Source organism: Myxocyprinus asiaticus, chromosome 2 (genome assembly GCF_019703515.2).
Source record: "Myxocyprinus asiaticus isolate MX2 ecotype Aquarium Trade chromosome 2, UBuf_Myxa_2, whole genome shotgun sequence".
Classification (NCBI taxonomy): domain Eukaryota; kingdom Metazoa; phylum Chordata; class Actinopteri; order Cypriniformes; family Catostomidae; genus Myxocyprinus; species Myxocyprinus asiaticus.
In genome coordinates, this window is record NC_059345.1 from 43,285,544 (window position 1) to 43,304,583 (window position 19,040).

General features: G+C 38.8%; 1 protein-coding gene across 1 annotated transcript in view; it reads right to left on the reverse strand.

Annotated features, from left to right (window-relative positions):
- The window catches only part of itfg1 (integrin alpha FG-GAP repeat containing 1), a 202,146-nt gene that overhangs the window by 37,361 nt on the left and 145,745 nt on the right, over positions 1-19,040 (reverse strand). The window contains exons 13-14 of the mRNA XM_051716640.1: positions 14,433-14,476; positions 4,202-4,280 (exon numbers count right to left, since the gene is read on the reverse strand). Coding sequence (XP_051572600.1) covers positions 4,202-4,280; positions 14,433-14,476 — 123 coding nt within the window. The remainder of the gene's footprint in view (positions 1-4,201; positions 4,281-14,432; positions 14,477-19,040) is intronic.

The following is a 19,040-nucleotide window of genomic DNA, read 5'->3' on the forward strand; positions in this document are numbered from 1 at the left end:
TTTTGCTTCCAAGCAACCAGAGTCATGGTTTACACAAAATCCACAACACTCATTGTGCCAAGCTACTTTGCACTAAATGAATGAAGATGTAGAATAATTTTATCTATTTAATTTTATTTATTTATTTTGCCATTTACTGGTTTATACACAATCCACAACAATCGCTGTGCCAAGCTACTTTGCACTAAACGAATGAAGACGTAGATGCTGTACTGATATTTACTCTAGTTTTTTGCCTTTGCCAGTCTGTCTTCTTTCTTCAGACCTTTTTCGCTCTTCACAGTACAGCTACTGAATCTCCCTTTGTCTCATCTGCTAAAGCACGATAATAAATATGTTCCATTGTGCTCTTTTCGTTCTTCGCATCACCAAACAACAGTACTGTGTGCTACACAAGCATAGCCCAGCTATCTACATGAGCGTGAAGATTCTCTTCTTCGACGTTTTGTGAAACACCGCAGGTCATGTGATTTCAACATGGTGAAACACATTGAAGGGGTGACCCACACCATGTATAATAAAAACACTTTTATACAAAACTATTATGAGTACAGTCTTCATCTCAAGCAAGTGTACACCATTCGGATCACACTTCACAAAAACACAATTTATTCGTTCATGTGTAAACTTTTAAAATTAGCTCCAAATAACTGAGTGCAACTTTAATTATGCTAATTTCTGATGTAATGTCTAAAACGTTTAAAAACATTAAAAAAAAAAAAAAAAAAAAAACCCCACACTTCTGGAAACATAATAAAAATTGAATAAAACATCTGATTTTCTATAGCTTTTTTTTTTTTGCATGTTTATTAGGTGCTACTAGTGCACACATCAGTAATTCTCAGATCTCAGAAGGATACTGCATGAACAGATCTGCGGTTCTTTAAGTTAGTTACTTTGACCTCAGTTACTTTGTCCTCAAAGAGAGAGAGAGAGAGAGAGAGAGAGAGAGAGAGAGAGAGAGAGCGATTGCAGACAGCAGCAGAAATACCACCGTCCCCTTGTCCTGAGCTCAAGTCTAAACGTGCAATAAGTCTCGCTGTGCTGTGTTTCATTACTGGCCAATGAGATCCTGAGGGAATAAGAGACTCAGCGGATTCCTAATACAACCTGCCCTGCTCTCCACTGCCCATACAACATACACCCCTTTACTGTCCTTCAGCTGACCTGAGACACCCTGCCACAATCTCCAATTACAGCAGGACATTGATCAGAGAACTGTATTCAGAAGTTCAGCACAAGAGCCCAGAGGGACGATGGGGCCGCAGTGCCACTACAGTGCTCCCTACTTACACTTACTGCCTGCAAAAATGCTGATTGCTTTTATTCATCAACTCCTTCTGTAGGAGTGCTAACTACTCCCTGTCACTCAACTCTTTTCACAAGGAATACAGTGTGGGCTTTGTGTGGAGGAAAGAGAAGGCACATTTCATCCACTGGGCCGATACGCAGCACCAGAGCTGAAGTGAGAGAACTCATAGTCAACATTTCATGCAGAATTTCACATTCAGATTGTACTTAAAAGCAAAAGGAGCCATACACAGATGACATACACATCAAGACTGAACACCTCCAGTAAAATGCCTCTGCTTGCATTTAGCTTCCAGAGCAGGTGTACATAAAGAGATCAAGAACAACATTACTACTGTGACATTTAATTATAAACCAATATGTCTGATATGTAATTTAACCCCGAGTCTTTTTGACATGACGTGATAGTAACAAATTATTTCAATAAACATTTTTGTATGCTGTTTCTGCTAAAGAATCTGCAATTTATGCATTATGAACATCTCTTAACAGAACAGAAGAACAACAAGAGACAATATGACATGTGGAAGATATTTAAGATAACAAAAATTTCTTGTGCTTTCCTCGCTTGTGAAGGATTACTCAATAAAATAGGAGAAAGGGTTATCATTTCATTGGACAGAACTTAAAGACTAGTGCAGACAGTCTGGTCTGGGCTCTTAAAAGCACAACATAATTCATCTCTTTAAAAAAGATTTCACAATTTCTTCTACAAGCATGGAGCACGGAAACTCCCAAAATCCATTATTTCCAGTTATGTGAGGATAATTTTTGTCCTTTTAGCCATTTAGTCATTTATCATTGAAATAGCTCTGTCACATCCTGCTCTCTGTACTTCTGGGGAAATGATCAACTCTTCCATACAATCCACTCCTCACAAACACCCACACAGAAAACACAGCCTGATCTCATTTATATACATAGCCATTTGTACGTTAATATATGTAACATTAAACATACATGATTTTAAGTTTGAATAGACACTAAAACGTACAATATGGATGTTTGAAAGCATCTAAAACGTAAACATTTTTACATATTTACAGCTTTAGAAACGTAAAATACTGACAAATCCATTACAAGTATATTTGAAAACACAAATCTATCATAAATATATTTGTACATTTTTACTGTTTTATAGATATTTTAGATCCCTTAACCCTACCCCAACCTCTAAACATAACCACATTTCAACAATATAAAAACATGTAACAAGTAGATTATTGTACAGTAGCAATAATTTTTGTTAAAATATATTCATTTATATATATTTTACAGCTGCTAATCCCACACCTACACCTACTCCTAAACCTAACCATAACCATTTATTAAGCATATAAAACACATAACAGGCAGATCAATTTAATCCTAATAATTAATTCAGAAAAATGGCAAAATTCAGTACAAAAGTAGTCCAAAGGGCGATGCGCTTCATCCGATGTGCTCCCTGACGGCATACAATAGCATTGTGTGAGGTGGAGAGTACAATTTAATGTCTGTAAATCTTCTGCTGATGCACTTCAGAATGGCACTGTCATACCTCATGCAAAAATATACATTGCAGAATACGGCATGTCACAAACGGTCATGAGACACTTGAGAGCCAATGAGCATTCGACATCACTGGTCGTAATGCTTGAGGCGGCAGTGTTTGAATTTTGAAAATGAAACCAACACATGCTGATGGTTACAGCGGGCGCCATGGCAGATAGAGACAGAGATTGCTGAATAAAAGGCTTGAATTTGGGTCCGTTCTTCACAGAAAGCAGTTCAAGTAATCAATCCAAGATTTGGATTATAGCTAACAAATTTATGGATTAATTTTATTGTTGTTTTATGGTGCTTTTTGTGGTTTATTTTGTTTTTTGGCATATTCTGAAAACTCCTTTTGTGTCCCATGGCAAACAAAAATAAAAAAAATGTTTAATAAATGATTAAACGATTACATAGTTTTTATTCATTTTAACATTTTAAAGTGTAATCTTGGTTAAAGTGATATAATCCTTTAAAACATTGTATAGGGCAGCAGAAATCACACAGAACTGAATGAAACCATTAAAATGTCATATTATAATGTAAACTGCATTAAATAAATGTGATGGCATCTAACTAATCTCGTTGTTTATAAATTAAATGTATTTAACTGATTAATTCTATGAATTATTCAATGTTAATCAATTCAAATAGTACACGTAAACATTTGTACATTTCTATAGGTGTTAATACGTAAAATGATGACGTTTACATGCTGTCAATATTGTACGTTTTGGTGTCTATGCAAACGAAAGAGATTGTGCGTTTGCCAGAACCAATTTAATGTAAGAGTACATACGAGTTCTCATGAGATCATGTTGGAAAACAGGAGCACACACCAAAGATTCAGACATACAAGTGGACCCAGCACACACACACACACACGCGCGCACACACACACACACACACACACACGGTGAAGAGAAGCTCAACATAAGGTAAAAATGAAACCTTCATTCTGTTTATGTAATGTCTGAACTGAGAGTTCAAGGTTAACGATATTTTTCAAAAGAGACTTCAAGAGAAAAAAAATATGAAGGTATTTACACCAAAGTGATAGAGTTATGTTTACTCTTAGTTATGTTTAATTTAATTGTATCTGCTCTGAGAAAGGTGGAACAGGGTCATTTGTCCGACAGTCTCTGATCTTAAACTCGGACAATCAGATATCATTGAGGGCCAAGACAGTGTACACTGAGGCGCACCCATTTAAAATACTAGACAATCAAAAATCAAGACATCTAGCAAAAATAAATATCATGAAACTGTCATACTGATGTGTGTTTTGTGGCAGATTCTCTAGTTTTAGTTTGTTTACACTGATGTCAAAAAGGTACAGAGATGCATGTGTACTCACCAGATGCATTCTTTAGGTAACCGTTTGAGTCCACCGATGTGTACATGACATACGGGCCGGGCTGGTTCACACCGAAGGGCTGTGGGATGGATAGAGGTGGTTAAAAACAAATATACTACACCTATACATTACTGTGCAAAAGTTTTAGGCACTTGTGAGAAATGTTGCATAGTGAGGATGTCTTCAAAAATAATGATATAAATAGTTTTCATTTATCACTTAAAGTCTAGTAAACATAAAAAAGCTAAATCAATATTCGGTGTGACCATCTTTGCCTTCAAAACAGCACCAATTCTCCTAGGTACACCTGGACACAGTTTTTCTTAGCTGTTGGCAGATAGGATGTTCCAAGCTTCCTGGAGAATTCACCACAGTTCTTCTATCTATTTAGGCTGTTTCTATTGCTTTTGTCTCTTTATGTAATCTCAGACTGACACGATGTTCAGTGGGGTGTTTTGTGGGGGCCATGACATCTGTTGCAGGGCTCCCTGTTCTTCTATTCTATTCTATTTGCAAAAGTAATGTTTGGGAGCTGACACACTAAAGCTGAAGATATAAATAACCATCTTAAGACAAATGCTTTTATGAAACATCTTATGTGCCAAAGAATTTTGCAGAGTACTGTACACACAAACAATTATGCAAGTGCCATTATAATCATAAAACTGCTTTTTGAGAAGCCCAAAAAACATACTTAACCCTAACTCTATGCAAAAACAAGATGGTGAGACCATGCAACAGCACTAAAGTTAGAGTGATGCCTTATTCAAACACATTTGTGATCATATCAATAGCCACATTTCCACCATCGGACTGGACGGTTCTTGTTGTGAAACTATGCCGCCCCATGCTGATCCGTGCCACAGTTGGCACGGTTATGGTTTCTTTTTCCACTGTTGTGCTGAATGCACATAACAAATATGTCAGTTGGCGACTGCATGTGAGGTAAACATTGGAGCGAGTATGCTATGGAGGATGATCGCACATTCCAGTTTTTAGGACTGTTTTTTCCACTTTTAAAACATGTCCCATCTCGGGGGGCCTGGGTAGCTCAGTGGTAAAATACGCTGGCTACCACCCCTGGAGTTCGCTAGTTCGCTAGTTCGAATCCCAGGGCGTGCTGAGTGACTCCAGCCAGGTCTCCTAAGCAACCAAATTGGCCCGGTTGCTAGGGAGGGTAGAGTCACATGGGGTAACCTCCTCGTGGTCGCTATAATGTGGTTTGTTCTCGGTGGGGCGCATGGTGAATTGAGCGTGGTTGCCGCAGTGGATGGCGTGAAGCCTCCACACGCGCTATGTCTCCGTGGCAACGTGCTCAACAAGCCACGTGATAAGATGCGCGGGTTGACTGTCTCAGACGCGGAGGCAACTGGGATTTGTCCTCCGCCACCCGGACTGAGGCGAATCACTACGCCACCACGAGGACTTAGAGCGCATTGGGAATTGGGCATTCCAAATTGGGAGAAAAATGGGAAAAAATCCCCCAAAAAAACAAAACAAAATAAAAAACATGTCCCATCTCGCAAAAAGAAAGCAAAGAGAAAATGGTGAGAGATTTACCATCATTTGCTGAGGGGGTGTGCATGCCACCGGACTCAAACACACAGAAAGATTAAAGTTCTCAGACTAGCTAAAAAGAACATTATAAAAATATTATAAAAGTATTATAATGATACATCTATGAGTTTTAATGCGCTAGTGTAATCGATCTTCCTGATGAAAAAGACATGTCTAAAAATGTCTATACTAGTTAAACCACCATCATAAAATCATGAAGATACACCAAACATACCCTATTTTTTAATTACATTTTATCAACCTCACCATAGCGAACTTTGCCAGCTACCTAGAAACAAATTAGTTACCTTGGAGATGGAAAATTGACAATAATTACTAAAGCCATTCCACCAGCACGGTTAAGTACGGTTAGCTAACCGTGCCGAGCTGAACCGTGCTGAAGTGGAAATGCTACTGGAACCGTTCCTCATCGTGCTCAGAACAGTTTGGCCAGATGGTGATAAAGGGGCTAATTCTTCGCCAGAAGCATTAATTGTAGCAGCAGAATGGAAAACTGTAAACATGTCTTTGTTTCCTGGCGGACCGCTACAGAATTGTACACCCTAACGACCGGAAATTGCGTTAAGGTAGCAAATCAGACTGACATTTATATTTGTAATTTCATATTTTTATTAAGATTTTCATGTTTCTATATTCATATGCCACTTTAGACGCAGCCAGTGTAAAGGCTTTTGTCACATTCACCCTTGCACAGCAACACTTTGCAGACGAAGAAATCATTGCCGGATAGCGAGTGTGAAACCCACATGTACTATGTATGAATGACTGCCCCACACAGAGGCAAAACCAAGCAACTTGCTATTGTTTAACGATGTAAATTTGCATATCAAAATTCACCAAACTTGAACCCCAAGCTAAATTTGCTTAGAGAAATTTAGATTGATTTTGACTGACTTTAGATTGACTATTTTTCGTCTACGAAATTTCGCTGTACAAGAGCGATTGTGACCGAGCCTTAGACATGGCACAAGAATGTGTGTGTGTGTGTTTGGTCCACACAGATCACCAAAGGTTACACAGGCCCATCTCCAACCTTCTCATGTCTCCAACTAATGCTGATATAAATGAGCAATTTTTATCACCATATAGCACCAACACTGGGCCAGCATTGGCTCAGCGCCAGGGAGATTGGACAAACCCTCTACGTGCCAGTCTCTTAATTATGGACACTTTTCTCTGTACAGACAATAATCCTGGGAACTGCAAATGAACAGCATGCCAGAGAGAAGTGGGGATACATTTTTAAACAGATGTATCTGTGGGGCATGATTATGGGGGGGTAGGGGTGAAATGATTCCCCAGTTGTAAATTGTTCCACAGTTGCTTCAGTACAAGCCAATGGACAATGATGACAGGAAGCGAGACAATCCTGGAGCAGAAGCATTCTGTCACTCAGTGCCAAACTAACAATAAATGAGGGAGACAATAACCTGGCAGCTTCATATGAAAAATGAGCAGACAAACAAAATGAGTCGCCAAAAACGAGGGCAAAATTTGCAGCCAGAGAATCTGACGTCAGTGGGACCTGAAGAACAACGGAGAATTTGACACTTTTACAGAAATCATAATTATCTTCTAACAGACAACAACATCCATCTTATCAAACAGATATATACGACTCTAAATTCTGATTGGACGAGCCACATTCAAAGGTGTTGTAAAATGATAGCACATTCTACAATAAAGGGACAGTTCAGCTAAAAATAAAAATTCTCATCATTTACTCACCCACATGCCATCACAGATAAGTATGACTTACTTTCTTCTGCTGAACAGAAACAAAGATTTTCAGAAAAATATCTCTGTATGTTCATAAAAAGCAAATGGTGGCCAGAACTTTGAAGGTTCAAAAGGCATATAAAGGTAGCATAGAAGTAATCCAAATGAATCCAGTGTTTAAATCTACATCTTCAGAAGCAATAAGATAGGTGTGGGTGAGAAACAGATACATTTGTAAGTAATTTTTACTATAAATCTCCACTTTCACATTCACATTATTCTTCTGTTGTTTTTGGCGATTTGCATTCTTTGTGCATATCTCCACCTACTGGGCACAGATAATTTATAGCAAAAAAGCACTTTACTATTGATCTGTTTCTCACCCACACTTATCAAATCACTTACATGGATGAATACATGGATTTAACAACTGGAGTCGTATGGATTAATTTTATGCTGCCTTTATGAGCTTTTTGGAGCTTCAAAGTTCTGGCCACCAATCACTTGCATTGTATGAATCTACACAGCTGAGATATTCTACTAAAAATCTTCGATTTTGTTCAGCAGAAGAAAGAAAGTCATACACACATTGGATGGCATGAGAGTGAGTAAATAAATATAGAATTAATTTTTTGGGATGAAATATACTTTTAATGCTGCGAGAAGCTACATTGCTTGGCAAATGCAAAAAGTCTACAGTTAGGCTTATGAAGTTTATTACTTGGTGGAAGAATTGTTTATTCTGATAATGATTAATAATACACAACTATTTATGGAACATTAGAGTCTTATATTGCATTTCCACTGTTTTATAAAAGCTACAACCTACTCGTGTCCATGCAATACAGTGAATGCACTGCCTCTCATGGCTTATTGCTTTAATAGAGTTATAATCTGAACCTCAAAACCATTACAACACACCAACTTGCTGCCCAAAGAAGTTTTTGATGGTTGTATGGAGGAAATTTGCATGGAACAGCAGATCATACAGGGCACCTGATGGACTCAGACCCCACTATTATCAAGATCTTGACTGGAGAACTGAAAACCCCCTGTAGCTTAATCACACAGGAAGCTGGCTCCTGACCAAGACATTACTGCTCAACATAATGTCTGCCACAAGCTCAAAACCAGTACAAAGCAAAAAATAACCTCCCTTTGGCTAAAGCATAGTAAACAGCTGAATAGCCCTTGGGCCATGTCAACCATTTAAGGATAGGTGGATAAACTCATGAGCTCACTGATGAACGGACCAAAGAGAAAAGGCAAAGGTTGCTGCTGAGCAAGCCAGAGAACACAGAGGAGGAACGTAAACCTGGGAAAGTAAAGCATTAAGGAAACAAAGAGACGCTTTTGACAGCAAAACAGAGAGGCAAGAGGCAGTAGCTAAAAGAGGAGATAAACAGAAACATCACAAAAACTGGTCAGGGAATAACAAACACCACAGTGAGTGACTCCAACTATGGACTGAATATTTCAAAGAGAGTCTAAACAAAGAACCCCCAAGGAACTGACTAAGACCTCCTCTGAGCTAAAACAAGAACAAACACAACTGAAAAAAAAAAAATGTATTTGGGATAAATTTGCCTCAAAACTGGTATGTACAGCACTGAGTCAAATGTAATAAAGCAGTGATAAAAGGTGTCATTTTTTAAATTCTAAAATACTAACTCATACTCCGATTAAAGGAATAAAAGAGAAAATTGTGTCATTATTTACTCACCCTCACAATGTTCCAATCCCATATGATTTTCATGCAATAGCAGTGGATAAAGCCTAAAATAGCACCCAGAAGTGTCATGAAGGTAGTCCATGCTACTTCATATATAAATTCCAAGACCTATGAAGGCATATGATTCCTTTGTATGATGAACAGACCGAAATTTCATTTATTATTCACTCTCAAGTCAAATGCTGGAACCAATTAGGTTTAATGCTATTCATGTGTCAGTTTGGGCTCTATATACATTTGTTGATCAATGATTTGATAGGAGAGTGAAAAACAACTCTCGGTCTGTTCATCGTACAAAGTGATCCTATGCCTTCAGAAGACTTGAAATGTGATGCATGCATCTCATGGACTACTTTTATGACACATTTGAGCTTTAAAGTGAGTCACTATCACTGCTATTGAATGAAAATCAGCGATCATGACATTCTTACACTACACTTAACACTTAACCTCATTAAACACTTTATTAGGTACATCTGTACACCTACTTATTCATATGATTATCTAATCAGCCAATCATTTGGTAGTAGTGCAATGCATAAAATCATGCAGGTATGGGTGAGTTTCAGTTAATGTTCACATCAACCATCAGAATGGGGAAAAAATGTGATCTCAGTGATTTCGGCCGTGGCATGATTGTTGGTGCCAGACAGGCTGGTTTGAGTATTTCTGTAACTGCTGATCTCCTGGGATTTTCATGCACAACAGTCTCGAGAGTGTACTCAGAATGGTGCGGAAAACAAAAAACATCCAGTGAGCGGCAGTTCTGTGGATGGAAATGCCTTGTTTATGGGAGAAGTCAATGAAGAAGTGACAGACTGTTTCAAACTGACAGAAAGGCACGTCAAAACTTGAGGTGTATGGGCTACAATAGCAGAAGACCACGTCGGGCACTTTATTAGGACTATAGTGTTGCTAATAAAGTGCTCAGTGAGTGTATATCCTTTTTCATTCCACAGAAGAAAATCATAAGGGTTTGCAAAGGCATTAGAGTAAATAATAAAGGATTTTACATTTTTGGGTGAACTATTCTTTTCATGCACAGAGACAATTTTAAGTAGGCCGCTTCAGGTTGACTTTCTAGATTGAGTTTCTGTGCTACTTCCAAAACATTGCTAAGTTTGTTTGAGTGGCTCAAGCAATGGCATTAGTTTGGGGCGGGACTCTCTCTTTGTCAAAACAATAGGAGATGGTGGGAGTGTTTGGGAAACCTGTTTGGAAGCTCTTTGGAAAGTAGCAGTAGTGGCAGAGAAATTACACACTGCAGCTTTAAGGAAACCTAGTATATGCTTTACACCGCTGCAATCAGGATAGAATGTGCAACAGCATTTAGCATGCCAGTCTACAAACACAGAACAGATGCAAATAACTACAATCCAGAACATATTCACTTGATAAAACTACATGCATATACAACTAATGTCCCTGTTTCAGTGCTGGAATATTAATGGCGTGAGGGACTGTATAAGACGTAGGCTATGTCAGGGGTCCACTCAGAATGAGGCAGGAGTATAGCCTATCTTTAAGAGCTTTTATTTGATCACTGAGTCCTCTGCTCTTTCACTGGCCTCAGGGCGAGCTGTCTTCACTCTGCATATCAGAGAGTTAGAAAACACATGTGACGTGATGTCTGTGTGTGTGTGTCCGAAATAGAAGATGAGCGGCTGGGCAGAAGCTGTATTAACACTTCATTATGAGGGATGACAGTTAACAAACAGAGGTCTGTATTAACAGGTTTTTTTGTTTGTTTGTTTTTTGGTCAAGCTCACGGTATTGCTTCAAATCATACATACACTTAGCAAAATATCTTCCTGTCTCAGGCTACCTTCACACAGTCAGTGTTAGGGATTTACAACTGTATTAACTACCAGGTGTGACTTTTCGAAATGTCCTGTTCATACAACAGCTTTACATTTACATTTATTCATTTAGCAGATCCTTTCATCCAATGCGACAGGACAGCTTACAGTAGCGGCCTGAATACTGTCAGTGCAAACTAATAACGGAAGACAATTCCCTTTTATAACCTTGCGATAGCAGTAAATCACGCATATTGCCAAGCTTCCATAACACCTGTCAGTCCTATCGCAATTTACAAAATGTTATTTAAAATCATTTAACGAGTTCCAACGAGGTAGCTCATGCAACAAATTTTTGACAGAAGCTTTGCATGCTTTTTAAAATAATTTTTATCTGAGTCTATTTCGGTCGCACCTAGACCACAAAACTTATGGGAGTGGTTCTGATGGAAGACAGCGACTGGATCTAAAACCTTTGGATCATGTAGCCTAATAAACTCTATGATTCTCTATGTCAGTTAGCAGCTACACTAGATCTGCAGATAACAGAGAAAAGTGAAAGAGAACACAGACATACATTCAATAAGGGCTGAAAGGGATGGCAGCAGAGAGTGGAGGGTGGACTGATAGAAGAGAAGGTCAGCTAACAGTAGTAGTGATGAATAAGTGAATATGACATGTAATAGAGGCGCAGAAAACAGACAAATGGAGATAGTGTAGGAGAGCGAGAGAGAGAGAGAGAGAGAGAGAGAGAGAGAGAGAGAGAGAGAGAGAGAGAGAGAGAGAGAACAAGAGTGAGAACAAGAGTGAAAACATGAGAGAGATAAGAGATAAAAGCTCGTATCCCCCTCAGAATGAGAACAGCTTTGTGACATATTTGTCACCTCAACAGCTAGTCAACACAGGAGCAAAGATAAACTGACAGAACTGATAGACATTCAAAATCAGGTTTTATGTCTATAAGTGATGACTAAGCCCAGAAAGGAATCTGCAAACTTTTTTTTTTTTTCTGCATTTGATTTTGGGGGAACATCTGCAGAATTCTGTGGAATGGATTTAAATGGTTTTGTAAAATAAAACTTAAGCCCAAAGAATACTTAGGTCAGACGTGAACGCTCAGGACGTGTGACGCAAATTTCTAACCGCACGTCTTTGAACGTGCAGAATGCGCATAGAATCTTTTGCACTAATTAGTGTGTTCACAAGGTGGCAACACTCACAGTTGTAATTATACAATTGAATTTAATTAGATTATAATTATAATCTTCAAATATATACAAATATAAACTCAGCAAAAAAGAAACGTCCCTTTTTCAGGACACTGTATATTAAAGATAATTTGGTAAAAATCCAAATAACTTTACAGATCTTTATTGTAAAGGGTTTAAACAATGTTTTCCATGCTTGTTCAATGAACCATAAACAATTAATGAACATGCACCTTTGGAACGGTCGTTAAGACACTAACAGCTTACAGACGGTAGGCAATTAAGGTCACACTTATAAAAACTTAGGAGACCAAAGAGACATTTCTACTGACTCTGAAAAACACCAAAAGAAAGATGCCCAGAGTCCCTGCTCATCTGTGTGAACGTGCCTTAGGCATGCTGCATGGAGTCATGAGGACTGCAGATGTGTCCAGGGCAATAAATTGCAATGTCCATACTGTGAGATGCCTAAGACAGCGCTACAGGGAGACAGGAAGGACAGCTGATCGTCATCGCAGTGGCAGACCACATATAAAAACACCTGCACAGGGTAGGTACGTCCGAAAATCACACCTATGGGACAGGTACAGGATGGCAACAACAACTGACCAAGTTACACCAGGAACGCACAATCCCTCCATCAGTGCTCAGACTGTCCGCAATAGGCTGAGAGAGGCTGGACTGAGGGCCTGAAGGCCTGTTGTACGGCAGGTCCTTACCAGACATCACCGGCAACAATGTCGCCTATGGGCACAAAGCCACCTTCACTGGACCAGACAGGACTGGCAAAAAGTGCTCTTCACTGACGAGTCACGGTCTTGTCGCACCAGGGGTGATGGTCGGACTTGCGTTTATCATTGAAGGAATGAGCATTACACCGAGGCATGTACTCTGGAGCAGGATCGTTTTGGAGGTGGAGGGTCCGTTATGGTCTGGGGCAGTGTGTCACAGCATCATCGGACTGAGTTTGTTGTCATTGCAGGCAAACTCAACACTGTGCGTTACAGGGAAGACATCCTCCTCCCTCATGTGGTATCCTTCCTGCAGGCTCATCCTGACATGACCCTACAGCATGACAATGCCACCAGCCATACTGCTTGGTGTGCGCGTGATTTCCTGCAAGACAGGAATGTCAGTGTTCTGCCATGGCCAGCGAAGAGCCCGGATCTCAATCCCACTGAGCACGTCTGGGACCTGTTGGATCGGAGGGTGAGGGCTAGGGCCATTCCCCACAGAAATGTCCTGGAACTTGCAAGTGCCTTGGTGGAAGTGTAGGGTAACATCTCACAGCAAGAACTGGCAAATCTGGTGCAGTCCATGAGGGGGAGATGCACTGCAGTACTTAATGCAGCTGGTGGCCACACCAGATACTGACTGTTACTTTGTTCAGGGACACATTATTCCATTTCTGTTAGTCACATGTCTGTGAAACTTGTTCAGTTTATGTCTTAGTTGAATCTTTTTATGTTCATACAAATATGTACACATGTTAAGTTTGCTGAAAATAAAAGCAGCTGAAAGTGAGAGGACGTTTCTCGAGTTTAGAAGTAGTTTGAGTGTGTAGGGAGACGACTCAATTGCGGCATTCGCAGTGCATCAGCGGGCAGTCACTGCCGGATTTTTTTTGCCAAGGTTTAAGCTGGTGTCACACTAGCAGAATGAAACTAATGAAAACATGAAAACAACTCTATTTTGGCCGAGGGTGTCACACATGCAGACTGTTTTGCTGAGATCTTGTTCTCTTCAGTCAGAGGTATGACACACTTGCAGATTAATAATGGTGGAGGGGTGACAGACATAACAACTCACCGCAACTCTCTCTATTAAACACAATCTTTTAAGAACTAAGTTGAAATAATGCAGACTGATGGCTTCAACAGAAGCACACACCATCGATTAACAACCTCGGAGCTCTGGGTAGGTCATATTTTTATTTTTACAAGTTATCATTAATAATTAATTCATCTATGAAGAAAATGAATGGGTTTTTATACTTCCAGAACCAGACTGTTGCACTGTATTAGTAGCTAAAAGTATCAAATTATCCAAAACATCTACTAAACAAATCCTTAAAGGGCGGGGTCACGTAAAACTTTGTTAATGACAGCCATTCCTGTGATTCCTGTGATATCATTCCCACTGTAATAATGCTTGTGTGTCTTGTGTGCACAAGAGATAAAAAGAGCAGAACTCACCTTGACATTTTCTGGACAATCATTGGAGCACAGACCACTCAGCACTACAGAGAGAAAGAGAGGAAAAGAGAATCATATCCTTGTTCCACATATCTGGCCCTCAGATAAGACAAACTGATTGCAATGTGTCACAGACTCTGGGATTCTGCAACAAACCAAACACCCTGGTGCACATGGACAGCATTACATTCACCCCTTTTCCCATTACCAACAGCATATCACACAATACAACCTAGCAATGATGCTTCTACTCGCCTCTCCAGCCAGGAATTAGGACTGTAGAAAATGAATTGGGCAAAATTTGCACTAATTTCCCACTAATGGCATGAAAAATGAGCCAGGCTCTCTCGTCTTCTCTTGAGGCCAAAATTGACTGTGTGCTAGAGAGCAGTGCATATAAAAAGGGAAGTAAAAAATCATTAATTCCTCATTAGAGGCACACAAAGGACCATCTGTGTGTACCGTTGCATCTGTCTTTATCTAAATTCTGCATTAGATTTTTAAACCGGCAAAGACAGACAGCACTGTTTAAAGAAAGTTCAGGATGTCCCCTTGTTCCCTCAGCACCAGCATGAAATTAACTGAATTATATGTGAATCCTTCAAATGGCAAATATATGACAGTAAGACAGACATTGACATGATGCAAGCAGAAATTATACTGAAAAAGGAAAGACAAAGCTGAAAGTGGCTTTGGAAGTCTGTGATTGAAAAAAAAAGAAAAGTTTTCAATTATTCCGAAAGCTTGTCCTTTGGAAATGTTTTGATTTCCATATTAGATTTGACAGAAAAAAGTTCTGCATGAGTTATTACAATTGTAAAATCAAATATGTGGCTTTTTCAAAGTGCACGTACTGACGGTTGAAAGAGAGGTGTGACAAGACAGAGAGATAAAGTGCAGAGTGGACTTGCTGCAGGTCGTTGTTACAAACACCTCTCCTTCATGACTCAGTCCCGTGTTTCTCTAAATCATTTACTTTCTTTGCTTTGACACTTCATTCCATTATGTTTGTCATTTACTGCAAGTTTTTCAAACCATTTTCTTATTGTAAAATCTTCAGGAATAGAGAGAAACAAGAGTCAGAAATTAATGGGCGCTCAGGGCAAAAATGCCACCCAAAGTGACAAAAATACCTGATAAAATTCAAAATATAGGGACAAAAATGCCACTGAAATGAATTTCTTTGTTTTTATGTGCACCATTTGATATTTAAGCAATATCACACAAGCAAGAGTGATTCGGTACAACGGCACGATTGCAAGGTGATATTGCTTTTATACAACAACTCTTCACACAAGAAGTTAATATCAAGTAAATTACAGTGCATTTTATTTGCAACATGGCCAGTTGTTTTGTCTATTTTGCTTTGCTACTGAAAGCAGGTTCAACTGTTCCCTGTTACCGAGTAATGCACGAACTGACAGCCTTTCTGGATTCCTACAAACACAGCCAAGTGGAGTGATACAAACAGTGAATCGCCCCAGTGCTGTTATACTAAATATCGGCACACTTGGAACGCCGCTTGTCCACTCAGATTAGTACCAGAACTAACATGTATAAATTAATGTTCTATTCTATTATAGACATACAGTATACAACTATATGGATAGTATATGCATTTAGTGGCTCTGCTGCAGACATCCCGGTGACCTGTTGCTGTCAGGTATTTTTTTTAAATCTCTGAGGCAACTGTTGTTGAATGTAAGGCTAATATTGAACACTGGCATGAACATACAAACTGACATGCCTGCCCAGATATATACACTAATGAATAAGAAACATGCACACATACACGCAATGTCTCTATCAATGACAGGTTTCCAGCATGGCTTGCACACTGAGCTGACACTATGATATGTACGGTCATGACATACACCTACTGTGTGTATATGTGTGTGTGTGTGTGTGTGTGTGTGTCTGTGCAGTGTCCACCTTTGCCTGTTGAGTTGTAAGTATACAGCATAAAACCATTAACCCTACTATTGTCTTAGTTTAATTTTTAACCCAGGACAGGTAAAGAAAATGTAATAAATACTGCATAGTTGTCGGTGCTCGAACCAAACATTGTGACTTGTCAAGACCATCAATACAAACAAAATAAAAAATAAAATACATTTTTGTATATAATCGTTTTAGAGAAATAACAATTTAAATCAAATTGTTCCTTCCATAGTCTTAATGGTTTAATTTTGACCTGTACAGGATGAACCAGTTGTGACCATTCACCTTCAGTATTAGTATTTTTATTTATTATTATTATTATTAGTTTTTTACAGTTTTGAACAGGTAATATGTTAGTAAATAAGTTTACTAACATGATTTGACATGACAAAGGCCACCCAATGGCAAAAGACCTATTGGATGTTATTGACTCCCCGCGTACACATGCACTGGCATTGTATTTTAGCTTTGCTATACGCAACACATAATAAACATTTATTTAAACTCAGTCAGAGGAGACTCTGTGCTGTCAGTAAAGGGCTAAACACTTGACGGACAGAGTCATGTGACAAAACAACATGCCACCAATTACAGCGGAGTTTGTCTTTGGGAGAAACAGCAACAAAACTTAATCTGATAAGAAACCTAATTCAGTTTTTAAATTGAAAAATGAGTCAAAATATTAGAGTCTCTAGTTTCATCAGATATGCCATTTTTTAAATTTGAGTGATTTATTGTGAAACACCACACTGCTAAACACAATGTACACTAATGTGTAAAATAGCACAAGGTTTTCATTAGAAATCCTATATGTACGATGCATTTTAACATTGAGAAAAGAATTTTAGCTTTCAGAGGCTTTATATGGAGTTAGGATGACAATATGGTTCAAACTGTTCTGAGACCAGTGCAGACAGACAGCAAACTGGAGGTTAAGTAATTCACTAAATAGGGAGCAAGGAAGCATCCTACAACTTTCCCATGAAGCCAGGTGTATTCAATCCAAACTTCCCATCAATAGTTCAGTTTCAGGCTGCAGATTATGTTTGGACCACTCAACTTGTTTGGCAGATATGGGACAATGGTAATCGGTACATAGATTCAGAATTTCTAATGTATAATTTTATTTTAACATGTTTGGCAGTGATTGGACGATGATGGGCATTACTTGTATCAGAATTAATAAAGCTAATTTCTGATTGGTAAAATGCTTCAGGACTGGCAATCACTTGTTTGTTTGACAGTGCAATGTAAAAAAACTTTGAGATTTTGTTGCCAAAGTAGAACCCCCCCCCAACTATAACATGAAAGTCAAATCAAGTCAAATAATTTTTATTTGTATAGTTTTTTATTTGTGCTTTTCCCAGTACACATTGTTCCAAAGCAGCTTTACAGAAAATCAGCTGTGATGTCTGTAACATCTCAAAAACATGAATAACAATACTCCTGGAAACATAATAATTAGATTAATTATTAGATAGTCTTCCTATAGCTTGGTATTATTAAAAATTTCACAACTTAGACCCGCTGTCCACATACGTGGACATATATTTTTAGGAAAACTATTTGCTCTAGATTTTTTTTTTTTTTTGCATGTTTATTAGGTGCTACTAGTTAAAAATCAAAAAGGCAAATAGAAAATGCACACAGAAGTCATGCTTGGGACTCAGGAGGTTAAAAAATAATTTAAAAATTATGTTAGTATTTAATACATACACTCACCAGCCACTTTATTAGGTTCACATGTTCAACTACTTATTCATGCGTTTATCTAATCAGCCAATCATGTGGCAGTAGTGTAATGTATAAAATCATGCAGATATGGGTCAGGAGCTTTAGTTAATGTTCACATCAACCATCAGAATGGGGAAAAATGTGATCTCAGTGATTTCGTCCATGGCATGATAGTTGGTGCCAGACGGGCTGGTTTGAGCATTTCTGTAACTGCTGATCTCCTGGGATTTTCACGCACAACAGTCTCTAGAGTGTAAAAAGAATGGTGCGATAAACAAAAAAACATCCAGCGAGTTTTGTGGGCAAAAACGGCTTGTTAATGACAGAGGTCAGAGGAGAATTGCCAGACTGGTCCAAGCTGACAGGAAGGTGACAGTAACCCAAATAAACACGTTACAACAGTGCTATGCAGAAAAGCATTTCTGAACATACAACATGTCGAACATTGAGGTGGATGGGACACAACAGCAGCAGATCCCTCTAGGTACTACTACTACAGACTGAGTGTCTGTGTATAAATAGTCAATGAGTTTGTTAGCTCTCACGTGGATGCACTGAGCAGGCTAGATACTGAGACATGGGGAGCAGAAATGTCAAAAGAACTGCGTAACAAGGTAATGGAACTTTATAAAGATGGAAAAAGATATAAAAAGATATCCAAAGCCTTGAAAATGCCAGTCAGTGTTCAATCACTTATTAAAAAGTGGAAAATTCGGGGATCTCTTGATACCAAGCCAAGGTCAGGTAGACCAAGAAAGATTTCAGCTACAACTGCCAGAAGAATTGTTCGGGATACAAAGAAAAACCCACAGGTAACCTCAGGAGAAATACAGGCTGCTCTGGAAAAAGACGGTGTGGTTGTTTCAAGGAGCACAATACGACGATACTTGAACAAAAATGAGCTGCATGGTCGAGTTGCCAGAAAGAAGCCTT